The 18866-nt window shown below is 33.9% G+C and overlaps 1 protein-coding gene across 3 annotated transcripts in view; it reads right to left on the bottom strand.

Moving 5' to 3' along the window:
* The window catches only part of LOC136033973 (neither inactivation nor afterpotential protein C-like), a 203825-nt gene that overhangs the window by 126258 nt on the left and 58701 nt on the right, over positions 1-18866 (bottom strand). For all 3 annotated transcript variants that reach the window (XM_065715002.1, XM_065715004.1, XM_065715003.1), the window contains 2 exons: positions 17178-17380; positions 8388-8692 (listed from right to left, as the gene is read on the bottom strand). In XM_065715002.1, coding sequence (XP_065571074.1) covers positions 8388-8692; positions 17178-17380 — 508 coding nt within the window. The remainder of the gene's footprint in view (positions 1-8387; positions 8693-17177; positions 17381-18866) is intronic.

Here is an 18866-nt window from a genome sequence, read left to right as displayed (position 1 = left end):
ATCCTTTGCTCCTTTCTAAGTGGTGACGTTAGAAAGTTGGTCTACGGCAAAAAAAAATCAACTGTTGAACTAAGACAGGTAGAATTTTTTTCGACGGCAATCGATAGCTCTTGATGAGCTGATCAAAGTATAGGTCATCCATTTTTTGGTACAAAAATACCTTCATGAGATATACTGGTTTGAAAGTTTCAAGGGGTTGACAACTTCAGCTATAGGGTACACACTGAAACCAAAATAGGCCGATACCAATTGTGAGACATGTAGGGGACTTTGTAAGGAAAGGTCGGCTGTTAGTTCATAATCACCTTCGGCAATGAGGGGTTTGCAAATTTTGCTATTTGGTGTACCTATTATTTGTTTCCAGTGTATTTGATGGTAAGACCGAGTTGGTTCCCGTGGTAAGACATGTAGGGGACTTGTAAGTAATAATCGTCTGTTAGGCAACAATCATCTTTAGTGAAGAGGGGTTTGTAACTTTTGCTAGTTGGTGTAGCCTACCCATACTCACTGTAACCTAGAAGTAAGTGTTTACGCAACGGGTACAAACGGTAACGTAAAACAACGAGGCAGTTTCGTTATAATTAATAGAGTGTCATTTATGGTATTTTGATCCTGAAAAGTTACAAATAGCTTTATAATACCAACTAGATAATATAAGATACTGTTTCAAGTTTTCATCCGACACGATGTCTACGATTGATAAGGATAACATTCAACTGGCTGCAAAGTCAATTTAGTCCCTTCTTTCGATATTCTTTATTGTTGTTTTTTCAACGCTGAAGAATAGCCTTTGATCATGTGATTACTGATCGTGTTCTTCTTTGAACATAACGTTTTAAAAACTTCGATATGCTGACAACTTCAGCGTCTAACCGATAGCAAAGAAACAAAACCAAAGTGTTGCTCTCGCTACACTTTATTCGGCGAAGCCGGACAAAGGTTGCCGCAACTGCTCTGGCAACGTAGGTCTAGTTATAATTGATATTGTCTATTTTATAATGACATGGTTTATTTTTCTTTGAAGTACGAAATAATTTGACATTGTCTATTTGTAATTGACATTGTCTATTTTATAATGACATGGTCTATTTTTTTTTAATTCCAAAATCATTTGACATTGTCACTCCTGTATTTTCTGACGAAAAATCTCCTACGAGAGCACTTTATAATCCAATGTCTATTATTCTACAAATTTATGATAGTACGTGTCCTATTAAGGTAATGAAAATGAAGAAAAGGGAGCCCCGTGAGCCATGGATAACTATTGAAATACTGGACGAAAGAAAGCTAAGGATCGAGCTTTATCAAAGATATCCAGATGATAAAACTGAGGGTTCATATGGATTGCTATGAAAATCATATGAAAACTCAGCGCAATTTAGTGAACAAACTACGGCGCAAAGCTATGGCCGAATATTATGATAGAAAGTTTCAAATAGTAAAGGGAATGTGAAAGAAACATTGAAACTGATAAATGAAGTGACCGGTGGGAATGCTGAAGTTGTCGAGAATGGAGCAAAACTTGAAGAGTTTGTCACTGATGATAAGTCTCGAATTGCTAATAAGTTTGGTGATTTTTTCTACTGGTATTAAAGTGCACAATAGTGTAGAAAATAAATATCAACAGTTTCAAGAATACATTATATGTGATAATAGAGGTGAGAGTTTTTAATTAGCCTTTGATCCGTGCACTGGTGATGAACTGCTTAAAATCATAAAATCTTTGAAATAAAATTCTGCGGGAGTGGACCACTTATCCCTTCGAGCGTTTAAGGCAATAATGCATTACATTCTACCACGTCTACTTTTGATTATAAGCCTAATACTTGAAAAAAACATTTTTCCCTGATCAGCTAAAAGTTGCGAAAGGATACCACTTCATAAGGATTGCTCTAAAAAGGAAATTGAGAATTGGAGACCGATTTCGATCCTTCCATTGTTTTCGAAATTATTAGGAAAGGTTGTTCATAAGCGTCTATATAATTTTCTACAGGCTATCGGTTTGCTGAGTGAGATCCAATTCAGATTCTGCAAATGGCACTTGACAACGAATGATTTGCAACAACTTATGGAATAAATTAAAAGTGGTATGGACAGAGGTGAAACACCTCTGTCTGTATATAACTTCGAAGACCACACAGCCTTTCCATGACGAAAGTAAAACAGTTCAAAATAGGGATGAAACCTTTTTATTGACAGTGAACAGATATAAAAATTAACTGGATATTTCGAACACATAAGTGTTCATCATCAGCAGTAAAAGCAGTTTTACTGCTGATGATGAACACTTATATGTTCGAAATATCCAGTCATATTTTATATCTGTTCACTGTCAATAAAAAGGTTCGTCCCTATTTGGAACTGTTTTACTTACCTCTGTCTGTATTTATAGATATTCATAAAGCATTCGAAACAGTTGATTTGCAAAAACTACTAAGTCGGATGAAGTCGTTAGTTGTCTTACTGAATGTGCTTAAAGTGGTTTGAAAATTATATCACAGAGAGATCACTCAAAGTAGTGTTTAATGATGTGCGTTCAGCAGCATTTCTAGTGACGTGTGGAGTACCACAAGGATCAGCATTAGGTCTGCTGCTTTACATCATCTATGTTGATCTCATGCGTCTTTATTTGAAATATGTGTGTCTTATCCCGTTTGATGACGATACTGTTTTGAATGTGTTTTCCTCATCTGCGAAGGACCTGGCGAGAAAAGCGAATCTCGCAATGGAAAGGCCGGAGATTTTTACTTCATTAAGTCTATTGTGTGTAAATACTCACAAGACATTTTTAATAACGTTTTGTAGATTTGGTTAACCACTGGATGCGTCTGGCCAGGTAACATCATGTGGTAATACAGTTCAGCAATTCAATCATTTCCGCTACCTTGGTTATTATCTTGATTGCCATCTGGCACGGAAATATCACAGTGACCCAATTTCGTCAAAAACTGCCCTTGGAATGGGCACACTTCGACATCTGCAGTACTTTCTCTATCAAAGAATACTTCTAACAATATATTATTACTTGGTTTATCCATATATTTCCTATGGTTGACTCCTATGGTGCAGTAACTTCTTATGCAACTATAGAAAAGTGCAAGTTCTACAAAACAAAGCTATTAGATCGGTAGGTGTGTCCAGGATGTACACAACACCTGTGCTTGTTTTAGGTCCCTGAAGCTCCTTAATGTAAGTCATATAAAAGATTACCAGGCTGCAGCATGTATGTTTCAGTGTATGAATGGTCTAACCCCTGGTTTTTACCAAATTAATAGTGACCTGCATGATTATGGAACTAGGCAAAGTGATAACATAGTTTTTAATTTGTGTCGTCGTACCAGATCTTCATTTTCAATGAAACACCTTGGTCAATCTGTATGGAATGAGCTACCATTGAGCATTAGGGTGGCAGAACACGTACCTTAGTTTAAAAAAAATAAAATAAAAAATGATTTTTTGTGGGGACTTTGCTGAATTTCATTATGGCTAGTAAGTTGGGTAGGAAAGAAAGATGAGCTGGAGAGGTAAAGGGGGCTGGGAAGGTAAGGGTGGGCAGGGACTAAGGTGTGGTTGGGAGGGTAGGGTGGGGTGGGGGAGGGGAGTTGAGTATTGTAAAGTGATGAAGACTGGATTTGTTATTATTATTCTTTTTTATATTTTTATTTATCAATTATTTTAATTCAGTTATCTATATATCGATTTATATATATATATATATATATATATATATATATATATATATATATCTATATATATAAAAATAAGTTGTCTGTGGATGGATGGATGGATGGATGGATGGATGGATGTGTCAGGTGACGTCACCTGAAAAAACTGGATTAGGTGACGTCAAAACTGAAAAAACTAAAAAAAGGCAAAAACTACAAAAAAAACTAAAAACTAATAAAAAAAATAAAAAAGCTAAAAAACTAAAAAAACTATAAAGGTAAAAACCAATAAAAAACTAAAAAAAAAACTGAAAAAACTAAAAAAAGGCAAAAACTACAAAAAAAAACTAAAAACTAATAAAAAAAGTAAAAAAGCTAAAAAACTAAAAAAACTATAAAAACTAAAAAAAGGTAAAAAACTAAAAAAAATAAAAAATAAAAAAAAACTAAAAAAAAGGAAAAAACTGAAAAATAAGCTAAAATAAAGGTAAAAACCAATAAAAAACTAAAAAAAAAAAGGAAAAAACTAATAAATGACGACACTCAAAGAGAAAGCGACCAGGACAAAAAACTAAAAAAAAAGGCAAAAACTACAAAAAAACTAAAAACTAATAAAAAAAATAAAAAAGCTAAAAAACTAAAAAAACTAAAAAAAGGTAAAAAACTAAAAAAACTAAAAACTAAAAAAAAACTAAAAAAGGTAAAAACTAAAAGAACTAAAAAAGAAAAAAATAAATGACGACACTCAAAGAGAAAGCGACCAGGACAAAAGGAATGTTCGATTAGCAATCAACAAAGCACCGGGACACAGGGAGTATAAATGACGACCAGGACACAAGTAAAAAAAAAAATTAACAAAACTAAAAAGAAGGTAAAAACTACAAAAAAACTAAAAAGAAAAAAAAACTAAAAACTAATAAAAAAACTAAAAAATCTAAAAATCTAAATAAACTAAAAAAGAAAAAAAAAGGAAAAAAATAAAGGAGAAAAACAAAACTAAAAAACGAATGTATATACAGACCGGTACACCGGGATACAAATGACGACCGGGACACAGGGAATATAAATAACGACCGGGACACAGGGACACAACTACAACGGGGACACCGGGGGAAACAGGGGGATATAAATGACGACCGGGACAAAAAAACTAAAAAGAAATAAAAACTAAAAACTAATAAAAAAAACTACAAAATCTAAAAATCTAAATAAGCTAAAAAAGAAAAAAAAAGGAAAAAAATAAAGGAGAAAAACAAAACTAAAAAACGAATGTATATACAGACCGGGACACCGGGATACAAATGATGACCGGGACCCGGGACACAGGGAATATAAATGACGACCGGGACACAGGGACACAACTACAACGGGGACACCGGGGGAAACAGGGGGATAACCTGACAATCTATTTATATGCAAAGACAATGGGACAGCAAAGAATGTTGTATATTCGCAAGTTTTACGTAGTTAAAACCATATATATATATATATATCTATATTCACAGGTGGGACATAGGGACACAACTACAATGGCGCGTAACTATTATGGCGCGTAACGACTTACGCGCGCGGGGGGGCTTGGGGGGGGCGCGAAGCGCCCCCACCAACTAGGTGTTGGGGTGGCGCGAAGCGCCACCCCAACAGCTAGTATATATATATATATATATATATATATATATATATATATATATATATAGGTTATGGTTTATTTATTTTTGGTTTACTTAAAATTTATATATATAAATTTATATATATATTTATATATATATGTATATATATATATATATATATATATATATATATATATATATATATATATATATATATATATATATATATATATATATAAAGAGCCCACTTTTTCGAAGACTGAAGTACTCATTTGGATATGGTTAGATTAAACCAAGCTCATTTCTGCTTCCCAGAAGTTTCAAAATCGCTCTTGGTTTCTTTATTTTTAATATTAGGATCCATATTTATTTTGAATTCAATTAGTACTCACGTAACAGAAATAATTTTTTGATGAAATAAACTTAAGTTGAGTTCAGTTAAAAGCTATTTTTTCTTATCTCCAAATCAACGAAATTTCACTTTATTTGTGATTTAATTTGGTCTAAATTATTTGTTTTGTCTCGTCTCCATCTCATCTTTAAAACTGGTGTAGTGGTTTGTCTTAATAAATGGATTATGGTACTAAAGATTTTTAATTTTTGAGGGTTAACGTGAATAAGGCAAATAGCGCTTATAATACCAAAGTAGAATGCTTTCTTTGTGTATATTCATCATTGTACGAAACCAATACTTGGTTAAAATTTCAAATGGCTCAAGAAAAGAAAGGAGAGTTTTCTCTAATCAAATTGTCTTAAATATGAATTATGACAAGGTAAGATCTGCTCTCCATGACTCTTGTGTAAGCTTATTAACTTGGGGAATCATTATTATATTTATTGCTCCCTTTAAGTCTGGCTTAATTTTAAGTTAATTAGAATTTATTATTTTATCAGTTACTTTTTGACGCTAATTTTGGCTTATTAAAATTTTTTAATTTTTCAAAACTGTGAAGTTTTTTTTACAAGGTTCACATGACTGCTTTCACATGAAGCTTCATATAACGTTCCAGCAACTGAAACGTCGAATCGAAGCCCTATGCGGCAGCAATGGCTCAAGAGGATCTTTATCCTTTATCCTTTTTATTCACATGACTGCATACTGACTGCAAAATTAGGTACAATTCACAAAACACATAATGCAAGACAACACCAAATAAAAGTATCAACAAACAAACATTCAATTCATGTTTTGTTTTTCGGGTAAAAACAATAGCTTCTTTTAATGATCAGACGCAACAAATGCCAAGACTAAATAAATAAAATGTCAAAAAAGAAATTAAGAACCTTAAGAAAAAGCTGAAAGAAAACTTTTCGGGCAACAAGCCAGAATAGAGTCTCCTAATGCATAAAGGTTAAAAAAGAGTGTATTTTCCGCAAAAATGCCATGCCAAATGGAATATTAAAATTGCAATGCCTTCTAAATATTTCAGTCCTCCAGGGAGGGACAGCTTCCATTGTTCTACATCATAGGTACTTTGCTAGAAGTGCCCAAAAAGTGTTGAGTGCCAAAATTTGTAGAAAAGAGACAAAACTGAGGAAGGTAGGCGGCAAAACTAAGATTCAAATAAATTGACAAAATGTTTTCTTGTAATCATATTGTTTTTTCAAATCTTAAGATAGAAAACAATAATTAGACACAACTATTAAAATAATGCTAAGCGAATGCTCAGTGCAAAAACAACCTTTCTACCACAAAGAAAAAAGGAAAGGATAGTTGTCAAAGAAATCTAAAAAAGGAAAGGATAGTTGTCAAAGAAATCTAAAAAAGGAAAGGATAGTTGTCAAATAAATCTAAAAAAGGAAAGGATAGTTGTCAAAAAAATCTAAAAAAGGAAAGGATAGTTGTCAAAGAAATCTAAAAAAGGAAAGGATAGTTGTCAAAGAAATCTAAAAAAGGAAAGGATAGTTGTCAAAGAAATCTAAAAAAGGAAAGGATAGTTGTCAAAGAAATCTAAAAAAGGAAAGGATAGTTGTCAAAGAAATCTAAAAAAGGAAAGGATAGTTGTCAAAGAAATCTAAAAAAGGAAAGGATAGTTGTCAAAGAAATCTAAAAAAGGAAAGGATAGTTGTCAAAGAAATCTAAAAAAGGAAAGGATAGTTGTCAAAGAAATCTAAAAAAGGAAAGGATAGTTGTCAAAGAAATCTAAAAAAGGAAAGGATAGTTGTCAAAGAAATCTAAAAAAGGAAAGGATAGTTGTCAAAGAAATCTAAAAAAGGAAAGGATAGTTGTCAAAGAAATCTAAAAAAGGAAAGGATAGTTGTCAAAGAAATCTAAAAAAGAAAAGGATAGTTGTCAAAGAAATCTAAAAAAGGAAAGGATAGTTGTCAAAGAAATCTAAAAAAGGAAAGGATAGTTGTCAAAGAAATCTAAAAAAGGAAAGGATAGTTGTCAAAGAAATCTAAAAAAGGAAAGGATAGTTGTCAAAGAAATCTAAAAAAGGAAAGGATAGTTGTCAAAGAAATCTAAAAAAGGAAAGGATAGTTGTCAAAGAAATCTAAAAAAGGAAAGGATAGTTGTCAAAGAAATCTAAAAAAGGAAAGGATAGTTGTCAAAGAAATCTAAAAAAGGAAAGGATAGTTGTCAAAGAAATCTAAAAAAGGAAAGGATAGTTGTCAAAGAAATCTAAAAAAGGAAAGGATAGTTGTCAAAGAAATCTAAAAAAGGAAAGGATAGTTGTCAAAGAAATCTAAAAAAGGAAAGGATAGTTGTCAAAGAATGTCAAAGAAATATTAGAACAACAGTTTAAATAAAATTGCTGAAAATTGACTTCATCAAAATCGTCGATAATTGATTCACAGATTAAATTTAAGTTCTTGAGTTATCCCATAACCAGAATCATTGAATTTTGTAATGGCGTCATTGCAGGGGAAGTCAGGGCATATCTATTCCCTCAATTCCCCCTTCTAGACTTTGAAAAATGCTTTTTTGGTGTTTTCTTTGAAAAGCTGCTTTTTTGGTGTTTTCTTTGAAAAATTGCTTTATTAGCATTTTCACTGAACAGATTGAGCGAATAAAAATCGCCTATTTTCCTTTCAATTATGGAAAGTGCATTTTTGATCCCTCCCCCAAACATGACCGTGAAAAAAACACAGCAAGTTGAGTTGTGCTTACCATTTCCAAGAACTTCTTTGCTACCATCATTTTTAATAGCCCCATTGTCAAAATCAACTTCCCCCAACAAAAGAATTGCTGCAATTGTCTTATAAATGAAATCTGTTTCTTCTTTACTGAAATCAAAGTGTTTCCAAAGCGTCTCAAATTCAATGAAACTCTCAGCATATTTATCAGCATCAGTACAATTGGTAGTTGGAAGGTAGTTATAATCCTTTTCTGCTTCAAGGTAATATTTATCTAGCCTACTGGTCTTTGCTAGGCCAAAATAGAAATAGTAAAAGATGTGGAAGTTACTGTTGTTCCTGAAAAAGAAAATACATGAGCTTTTCAGAATCCAAACTGACTGTCTGCTATTTATCTTTGTTTTTGTTTTATACTTAACTTAATCAAGTTTAAATTTTACACAATTAGTTCACCAAGATATTACGAGGAAACAGACAGCGATACCTTAAAATACAATAAAAAAATTGAATTTGTAAGTTTTAACGCCACCGTGGTTTTCCGCCACCGTATGTTTTCTGCCACACAGGAAATCTTGCTTCATCAAGAGGACTAGTTGGGTCAGAATAGAGAGGTTAGGTTAGTCTATGTCTATGTCTATATCTATGTCTATGTTTTTGTCTATGTTTTGTTTTCTATGTCTATGTCTATTTCTATGCCTATGTCTAAGTCTGTTCTTATGTTTATGTCTATGTCTATATATATGTTTATTCTGACCTACCTAAATTAAAAGGTGGCGGAAAACATAAGGTGGCGGAAAACCTCGGTGCCGTCAAAACAATGCTACCAAAAATTTTGGGCATCGGGAGCTAAGGAGTTTGTAGAATACACTTTAACTAAGTTCATCCAGAAAAAGCAGTCGAAAAACTGCTCATGCTAATTACAGAAGGAAAATTAAAAGTTCCGAAGAATTTTCAATAGATAATTTGCTCGATGAAAGTCAAAATAAGTAATCAATATTCCTTTTTAATTTTCTCCTTTTATTTGATTTCATTTACAGACTTGTTTTGTAAATTTAGCCTATGCAGTGTTAATGCTTGAAGTCTATAGTATCAACACTAGTTAGAGCCGTTTTAAGAAGCCCTAGTTTATGTAATTAGTTGTGAGACAGAGTGTTCCGTATTTAGAATTCCGAAGAATTTTTAATAGATGGTTTGCTCAATAAAAGTCAAAATAAACAATCAATGTTCCTTTTAGTTTTCTCTTTTTATTCCATTTTTAATTTTGTAGTCTTTTTTTACGGGTTATTTTTAATTTAACCTTAACTGTATTAATATTTGAATTGAATAGTATTGGCTCTAGTTAGAGGCATTTTAGGAAGCCCTCGTTTATATGATTAGTTATGAGACAGACCATCTACCCATGAGCCAGCGTTTACCCACCCCCCGCAAGCAAAAAATACCCCCTAGAAAATTTCCCTCGGAAAACACACCCCAAGGGAAAAAAACCCTTCCCCAAGGAAAATGTCCCCCAAAAATACCCCCACGAAAAACAACCCCATGGAAAATACCTCTAAAAATCCCCTCCCCCCGATGACAGTGCCCCCGAGGACCTCCCCAAAAAGGGGGAGTCCTCCTCACTAAAATAAATAAATTCTGCTCATTTTGGAGTTAAATGATACTCTTTACTTTCATAATAACAGCAAAGACCAGAAATATTCACAGAAATCAGAATTGATTAAGCACCAATTTTATATTTTTGATGCATTGAAAATTACCCCCCCCCCCCCCCGTAAAAACAGAAAAAAAATCCTAGATACGGCCCTTGGGACTATATATTTATTTGTACTTCCACCATCCCCTCGTCTCTTCTTTAGGACTATATCTGTAATACCCAAAGGTTCAATGAAAGTTAGGATGGTTTGGTATTAAAATGCACATTTTGAGGTATCCCCCTCACTCCCCAGCTACAAAAGAATCACAAAACACCATTTTAGAGGTTTATTAAATAAAAAAAAACGTGTTTTTTCAACTGAAAGTAAGGAGCGACATTAAAACTTAAAACGATTAGAAATTATTCCGTATATGAAAGAAGTTGTCCGTTCCTCGACGTCTCGCTCTTTACGCTAAAGTTTGACTCTTTCTCACAGCTCTACTTTTTAAAACAATAAAAACTTTAGCGTAAAGAGCTAGGCGTCGAGGAGGGGACAGCCCCTTTCATACACGGAATAATTTTCTGTTTGTTTTAATTAGTAATATTAGTTTTTTATTAGTAATAAATATGCGTAACTTACGAACTAACTTACGTAGAGAACTTCTGCATTTGCATGTTTTTATTATGTATATGAGGAGGTTCAACCCACCGTCAATACCTTGCTCTTTACAGTAGAGCTTGAATGTTGTCCCAATTCTTTGAGAATGGGCCCTGAATCACAAAGGCCGTAGAATAAACAGTTGAAATTACTAAAAATATTTTAGCGTAAAGAGCGAGGTATTGAGAAGGAGATGAACCCCCTTATATACGCAATAATTCCTGTCCGTTTTAAGTTTTACAGCTGCTCCATACTCCCAATCGAAAAAACTTTTTTATTTATTTTCTCATTTTTTGTTTGTTTAAGAAATACTAGAAAATCCCGCGCCCCTTCATGGATATTCTCTTCCCCCATGATAAACTCCTCCAAGTAAAGATCCTCCCACGTAACCCTCTCCTTCCAACCCCACCCCACCGCAAAAAGTCCCCCTGAAAACGTCATCGCACTTCCCAATAACCGTTACTATATGTAAGCAATGGTCAAAGTCTGTAACCTGCAGCCCCTCCCCTGGGGACTGTGGGGGATTAAGTCGTCACCCAAGACATAGTTATCAGGTTTTTCGACTATGCTGAATAAAATAGCTATCTCAAAATTTTGATCTGGTGACTTTAAGAAAAATGGGCGTGGGAGGGGGCCTAGGTGCCCTCCAATTGCTTCGGTCACTTAAAAAGGGTACTAGAACTTTTAATTTCCGTTAGAATGAGCCCTCTCGGGACAGTCTAGGACCAATGGGTCGATACGATCATCCCTGGGAAAAAGAAAAAAAACAAGAAAAAAAAAAAAACGCATCCGTGATCTGGCTTCTGGCAAAAAACACAAAATTCCACATTTTTGTAGATGGGAGCTTAAAACTTTGACAGTAGTTTTCTCTGATACGCTGAATCTGATGGTGTTATTTTCGGTGTTTTCGGGTGTTTCCCCCTATTTTCTAAAATAAGACAAATTTTCTCAGGCTCGTAACTTTTTCTGGGTAAGACTAAATTTGATGAAACTTATATAATTTAAATCAGCATTAAAATTCAATTCTTATGATGTAACTATTGGCATTAAAATTCCGTTTTTTAGATTTTCGGTTACTATTGAGCCGGGTCGCTCCTTACTACAGCTCGTTACCACCGGACTGTTTGAAAGCCCTCAAAGCAAATATTTGGAATTGTAAAACAACAGAGAATTCACCTTATTTGGACCTCAAAAGTATTTTGGCTAGTTTGGGAGGGAGGGGGATGCCTTAAATTATGCATTTTATTACTAAAAAAAACTCCCCAACTCTCATCGACCCTTAAGATAAATAAAGAATGAGTTCTAAATAAAAAACAAGAGGATGAGGAGTAGAAATTGATTTATAATCCACACAGACGTATTCAGGACTTTTGTTTAGGGTGTTATTTTTTTAAGGAGGAGGTGACAGAAAACTTTAAAAAACTCGTCAAAAATTTGAAATTGATATTTAGTCCCTCTTGTGTTCTGTGAAAACTTCTGGTCTACACTGTTATTATGAAAGTAAAGAGTAACATGAAACCGCAAGATGAGCAGAATTTATTTCGTATAGGAGGTGGGGGCTTCCCGATCAGAAACTGAGAGTTCTAGTCTTTTTGTTATAAGTCAAAAGGGATTGGAAAGCAACCAGCTATCCTTATTTATTTTTCGTTTTTTTTTCGGGAGGGTAAGTGCCTAGACTCAGTCAAGTGAATATTTTTATAGTTTAAAGAATGTTGGTTTACTTTTAGTCTTTTGCAATATCAGATCTTTTCTCGGGACTATTTTAAGTTATTTTTAACTCAGAGAAGGGAGAATAACCTTCTTCCGTTTTAAATTTCTTCTATTCACAGTAGGTTTTCACTACTACTATATGAATAATCACGTTTTGTTTCATCATATTTCCGGCAAAATGACAGGAAAATCTTTTAAACTCTCCACATTTAAACTTAGGTGGTAAATGTCTGTTTTGACAATTACTAACAGGATTATCTTGAAGCGTCGTTTTATGGTATGTTTTCCGATACAGTTCCTTGGCCCGACCGTAAAGGGGACGAAAACAAACGGCTTCTTGCCTCTTCAGAAAAAATCGCTGACATCCAAATATTATTAACGCATCAGAATAGTGCACGAGCTTAACAAAGGCAGAATCTGTCACTTTGTAGGTCATGATTGTAAACAAATAGTTCCAATTCTTTGGGTGTAAAACTATGCCATGAATTTTTCCAAAAGGTGCTTATATTTTCCAAAATATAATTCCAAAAGATTTTTAGTGTTTCAGAAATTTATGTCGAAATTTCAGCTCGTTTAGACCGGTGTGTATAGAAATGGGATTTTTTTTTTTACACTTTACTGTGCCTCATTTTTCATATGTCTCTTCCTAGAAAGTTACGAGCAGAAGAGCATTTGTTAAACATGAATGCACCTTTATTTTTTAGCTGAAATTTTTAACCTGAACAGTTAAAAATACGAGAGAATGATGCCATTTGGCACAAATTGGTTTTTTCATTTATCTTGGACAGGGAAAAAGTCATTTTTTATTAGAAAAGACTTGTAAATAGAAGCATTTACACAGGAAGCCACTCCCCTTGTCAATCAATTATTGAACTTGCTTTCACAGCCTTTCAATTTACGTTGTTTTTGTGAGTATACAACAGCTTGTATGTTCATATTTTGTGGATTATGTAATAAACGTTTTTCATTTGGAACATTCCAGCTTGGGGCTTTAATTTTACTCAAAAAAGTCATGGTATATTGTGACATAATAAAAGACAGAAGAAGATTCAGCGATTCGGTGCAGTATTTTTTAAATACTCCCGCAAAGTTTTCAGGGTAGAAGGTTCCCAAAGAATGACAAATATGACAATAGCTTGTCTTAAATACTTAAGAGAGTTTTGCGATTTTTAATGTTCAAAGGTATGATTTCCTAATAAGAAGCATATGTGCAAAGAGTTCAAGTTGATTATCTTAATATCGGACCTTTCCTGAAAGGGGGCACAGGTTCCGACATAAATTAGCCATTAAATTATCCATTTAAATCCATTGGATTGGTTTATTTGCCCATCTAATTAAACAACATTTTCTTGATTTGCATATGGAATTATTTTTTAAGTCTAGTTCTTATCTGATCAATGCTTTAAATTTGCCTCCCTTTCACATCCACCATACCCCTGCGGTAGAAAAGATTGCTTCGAGAAAAGCCTTACGACTCAGAGAAATCGTATTAACTCTGGAATTATCTTTCAGATCCCTCAAAATTGAAGACTTTCAGATCTTCAGTAAAAGTTCCTCATAAAAGGCCCGCTTGCTAGTGTTAAATGACAAAGGTGTAGTCTGAAAGAAGCAATAGCCCTATATAGAAGGATGAAAGTTCCATCTGGTTGAAGCAAAGTTTTTTTTAAGGTAGAAAGCTGCAGCTCCTGAGCGAAGCAAAACACCCCACCATGCAAAACCTTTTGCTTTCCAAAAGCAGAAGAAGCATGCTCTTACTTTGCGTTTAAAGGATAAGAAATAAATAAAAGAAGATCATACTGAAACGAATAAACTGTCAGCAGTAGGGTCTTGTTATCTTTTTTTTCTTTTTTTTTTTAAAGTGACAAGTTCATATAAAAAATACATAACGAAAACACTAGAAGCAACAAGAACAACTGTTAGATACAAATCAAGATATTATGCCATATCCTGCTTAGTTTGGTCTCAGCATATCAGCAAGTCTTTATCTTTTATAATCTACATGAGTTGATAGACGGTTTTTGTTCAAAACTCTTCTTACGAGTGCCCTAGCATATTTAATCTATATATATAAAAATAAGTTGTCTGTCTGTGGATGGATGGATGGATGGATGGATGGATGTGTCAGGTGACGTCACCTGAAAAAACTGGATTAGGTGACGTCAAAACTGAAAAAACTAAAAAAAGGCAAAAACTACAAAAAAAACTAAAAACTAATAAAAAAAATAAAAAAGCTAAAAAACTAAAAAAACTATAAAGGTAAAAACCAATAAAAAACTAAAAAAAAAACTGAAAAAACTAAAAAAAGGCAAAAACTACAAAAAAAAACTAAAAACTAATAAAAAAAGTAAAAAAGCTAAAAAACTAAAAAAACTATAAAAACTAAAAAAAGGTAAAAAACTAAAAAAAATAAAAAATAAAAAAAAACTAAAAAAAAGGAAAAAACTGAAAAATAAGCTAAAATAAAGGTAAAAACCAATAAAAAACTAAAAAAAAAAGGAAAAAACTAATAAATGACGACACTCAAAGAGAAAGCGACCAGGACAAAAGGAATGTTCGATTAGCAATCAACAAAGCACCGGGACACAGGGAGTATAAATGACCACCAGGACACAAGTAAAAAAAAAAATTAACAAAACTAAAAAGAAGGTAAAAACTACAAAAAAACTAAAAAGAAAAAAAAAACTAAAAACTAATAAAAAAACTAAAAAATCTAAAAATCTAAATAAACTAAAAAAGAAAAAAAAAGGAAAAAAATAAAGGAGAAAAACAAAACTAAAAAACGAATGTATATACAGACCGGTACACCGGGATACAAATGACGACCGGGACACAGGGAATATAAATAACGACCGGGACACAGGGACACAACTACAACGGGGACACCGGGGGAAACAGGGGGATATAAATGACGACCGGGACAAAAAAACTAAAAAGAAATAAAAACTAAAAACTAATAAAAAAAACTAAAAAATCTAAAAATCTAAATAAGCTAAAAAAGAAAAAAAAAGGAAAAAAATAAAGGAGAAAAACAAAACTAAAAAACGAATGTATATACAGACCGGGACACCGGGATACAAATGATGACCGGGACCCGGGACACAGGGAATATAAATGACGACCGGGACACAGGGACACAACTACAACGGGGACACCGGGGGAAACAGGGGGATGTAAATGACGACCGGGACACCGGGACAGGGAATGGTCGATTAGCAATCACCATCAACAAAGCTCAAGGGCAATCATTAGAATCATGAGGTATAGATCTGAATACAGATTGTTTTCCCATGGACCATTATATGTTGCATGTTCAAGAGTCGGTAAACCTGACAATCTATTTATATGCAAAGACAATGGGACAGCAAAGAATGTTGTATATTCGCAAGTTTTACGTAGTTAAAACCATATATATATATATATATATCTATATTCACAGGTGGGACATAGGGACACAACTACAATGGCGCGTAACTATTATGGCGCGTAACGACTTACGCGCGCGGGGGGGCTTGGGGGGGGCGCGAAGCGCCCCCACCAACTAGGTGTTGGGGTGGCGCGAAGCGCCACCCCAACAGCTAGTACATAATATATCTGTTTGCTTCTAGGCTTTAATTCCTGTTAGCTGTTTTTTAATTATTTGTTATTTAATTGTTATTTGACTTCAAGACAACAAATAACACAAAGTTATCGCCAGTTTGTGTTGCTAAGGGTAGAGCGAACCAAATTTTATCCCTTTTTATTTATAATAATAGGCTAAATTTATTTCCATCTGCCTAATAGCCTAAACGATAAAATAAGTAGCGGTACTAATGATAACTTAGTTCTATTAGACGTCCACAATGTAATTATTTAGCATATACTAGCTAAGAAAACACTTGCGTGTCTTGAAAATATAAGGCTAGAACAATCATAATTTCTCTATTTTCTAGCTTTTCTAAATCCTTGGGCTACAAAAAAGGTAAAGGATGCGGCAGTAGACCGAACCGGCGGTGTTGATCTCCGTCTCAAGGCACTTCAGCAAGGAAGTGTAATGGGGGGATGAGGGCCAGCCATCCTGTGCGTTTGCACGTCCTTCCTGTTTATCTTCCCTAGATTTTTCCAGGTACCCATTTAGAGCTGGGTCAACTCTTGCTCCGCTTACAGAGTCACGCCACTGACCCCCGTCCCAAACCTGATAATTGGGTGCAACAGGATTCGAACCTTCGCCCTCTCGGACAAACGATCCTAAATCCAGTACACCAATCCACTCGGCTAGGGTAGCTTGGACTATAGGCTATAGTCGAAAGACCTAGCTCCTTTAGACATGAACTGAATACCCTACTTTGAAGTGAAATGATTGATTTTGAAATTAAGGATTTAAGAAAAAATGAGGCTGAAGCAGTCTCAACATTTTCAATGTTAGCTTTTTAAATCCATGTGCTATCGAAAATAATCAGAAAACATAAATTCTTTAAACATTAGCTAAAAAGTGATGAGTATTGCAATCAGGGTTAGACAAAATATGGATAAAAGATTCTCAACATATTCACTTCTTAGCTTTCTAAATCTTTAGGTCATGGATTATGTTCTGAAAAAAGAACTCATTTTAACATAAGCCAGAAACCCTAATTCGAAGTCAAGGAATCAGTTCAAAAATTAAAGCTAAAAAAAAATAAGATTAAAGCAATACCAGTATCCTTATTTCCTTGTCCTTTTCTTTTCTTTTGAAGATAAAATAGATAAAAACAGATAAACAATGACTGCATGCTTTAACCAGTTAAAAATTACCTACAATTATGCACTAATTTTCAAATTATACAAATAAAAAAATCAAAATTTGTACTCACTTTAAAATAAAATTGGAGACTCTCCATTTTTCTAACATGTAACTCCAGATAAGGGCGCCACTAACTTTCCCTGTTTTCGAGAAAGTAATCTCGAAATATTTTATGTGACGTGTCGCATTTTCATTAAAATTAGTTGCAGCATTGCCAAACATATCGATAATTTTACTTGCAGAAATCAGCTTTTGAACCACTCCTTGGTTGCTCTAGATAGTAAAAGAGAGTAGAAACTACAAGTAGAGAGTTAATTACAAGTAGAAGATATAATAAGGCTCATGCAATGCCTATACAGCTTCAGGGAAACAGTTTTCTAAACTAAATCTATTATCTTGTCGAATCTTAAACATTCTAAATGCTTATATTACACTTGGTCTGCATAGGAAAACAAAAAGAAAGCGTTCTCAAACATCCGGTTCCTAAGGGACACTTGGAGCTGTACACACCCTCGGTTTCGCGTTATTATCATGTTGTGTCGCATCAAATGTATTTGTGTTCTTTCTTTCTTTTCTTCTACGAGGAAAAGGAAAAGTGTATTTTTAAACCAATGTTTTCTTAATTTTCATTCGGACAAGTCTTAAGGGATTGATCTAAATTTAGCAACAGTGAATTTGACATTCACTTTGAAAAAAAGAGTGGGAGAGGGAAATGCAGTCTATATAAAAACTTCTTAGTAAATTGTGCTTTTGGCATGGGAAATATAGAAACTAACTTTAATCCAATTGACGTCTAGGCCACTATTTACCATTATATTTATAAAGTAGATAGAATGGAATCTGTTGCTACGCACTCAGTATCTTTTGATTTAGTTCAAAGTCCTCCAGAGTAGGCCTATCTACTGAGAGTTTCAACTCTTACGAGATTTGAACGGCTCTCAACTCTGAGAGTTGTTTCTGAGAATTAACCTTTACGTCCTTTTGAAAACCTAGACGCATATAGTGTCTTTTGGTATGGCTTAACACCCACCTCAACAGGCCCTAAAAGTTTTTCTTAATACCCTTAGTCATTCCTGAAATATTATAGGTTTTGGTAACCAGGATGCAAATAGTGTCTTTTGATTTAGATCAGAATCCCCCTCGACATTCTCTGAAAGTTTAAACTCAATAACCGAAGCCGTTTTAAAGATATTGCAGATATTCCTTCCTAACAACCTGGATGCAAATAGTGTCTTCTGGTTTGATTCAAAATCTCCCCCCCCCCCGCCAATATTCCCTGCAAGCTTCAAGTAAATACCTTTACCCAATCCTGAGATATTGCAGATATCCCCCTTTGACAGTCTTAACTTACATAGTGTCTTTTCATTTAGCTCAATATACCCTATACCCTAAAAAGGTCGTATAAAGTTCAGAGGTAGGTCATTTGCTTGGAAATTGAAAGTTCCAGTTACCTTTTTAAGAGGCAAAAGTGATTGGAGGGCATCTACCCACCAACATGCCCCCTCCTCCCAGATTGCAAGGGAACTAAGGATTTTAACTTGTACCCGGGGGGTATATAATGTTTTAAGGAGGAGGTGGTCGTATAAACTTCAGAGAGGACTCAAATAATTAGAAATTCAAAGTTCTAGTTATCTTTTTAAGAGTCAAAAGTGATCCGAGATTTTTGTTCATTTCAAACTTGATTTGTGTTTTCAATTTAAGTTTCACTCGTCTTAAGATTTATTTACTCATTTATATTAGTATCTATTGTATGTTTGTT

The sequence above is a fragment of the Artemia franciscana genome, chromosome 12, assembly GCF_032884065.1.
Source record: "Artemia franciscana chromosome 12, ASM3288406v1, whole genome shotgun sequence".
Classification (NCBI taxonomy): Eukaryota; Metazoa; Arthropoda; class Branchiopoda; order Anostraca; family Artemiidae; genus Artemia; species Artemia franciscana.
This window is presented reverse-complemented; position numbering and strand designations above follow the sequence as displayed.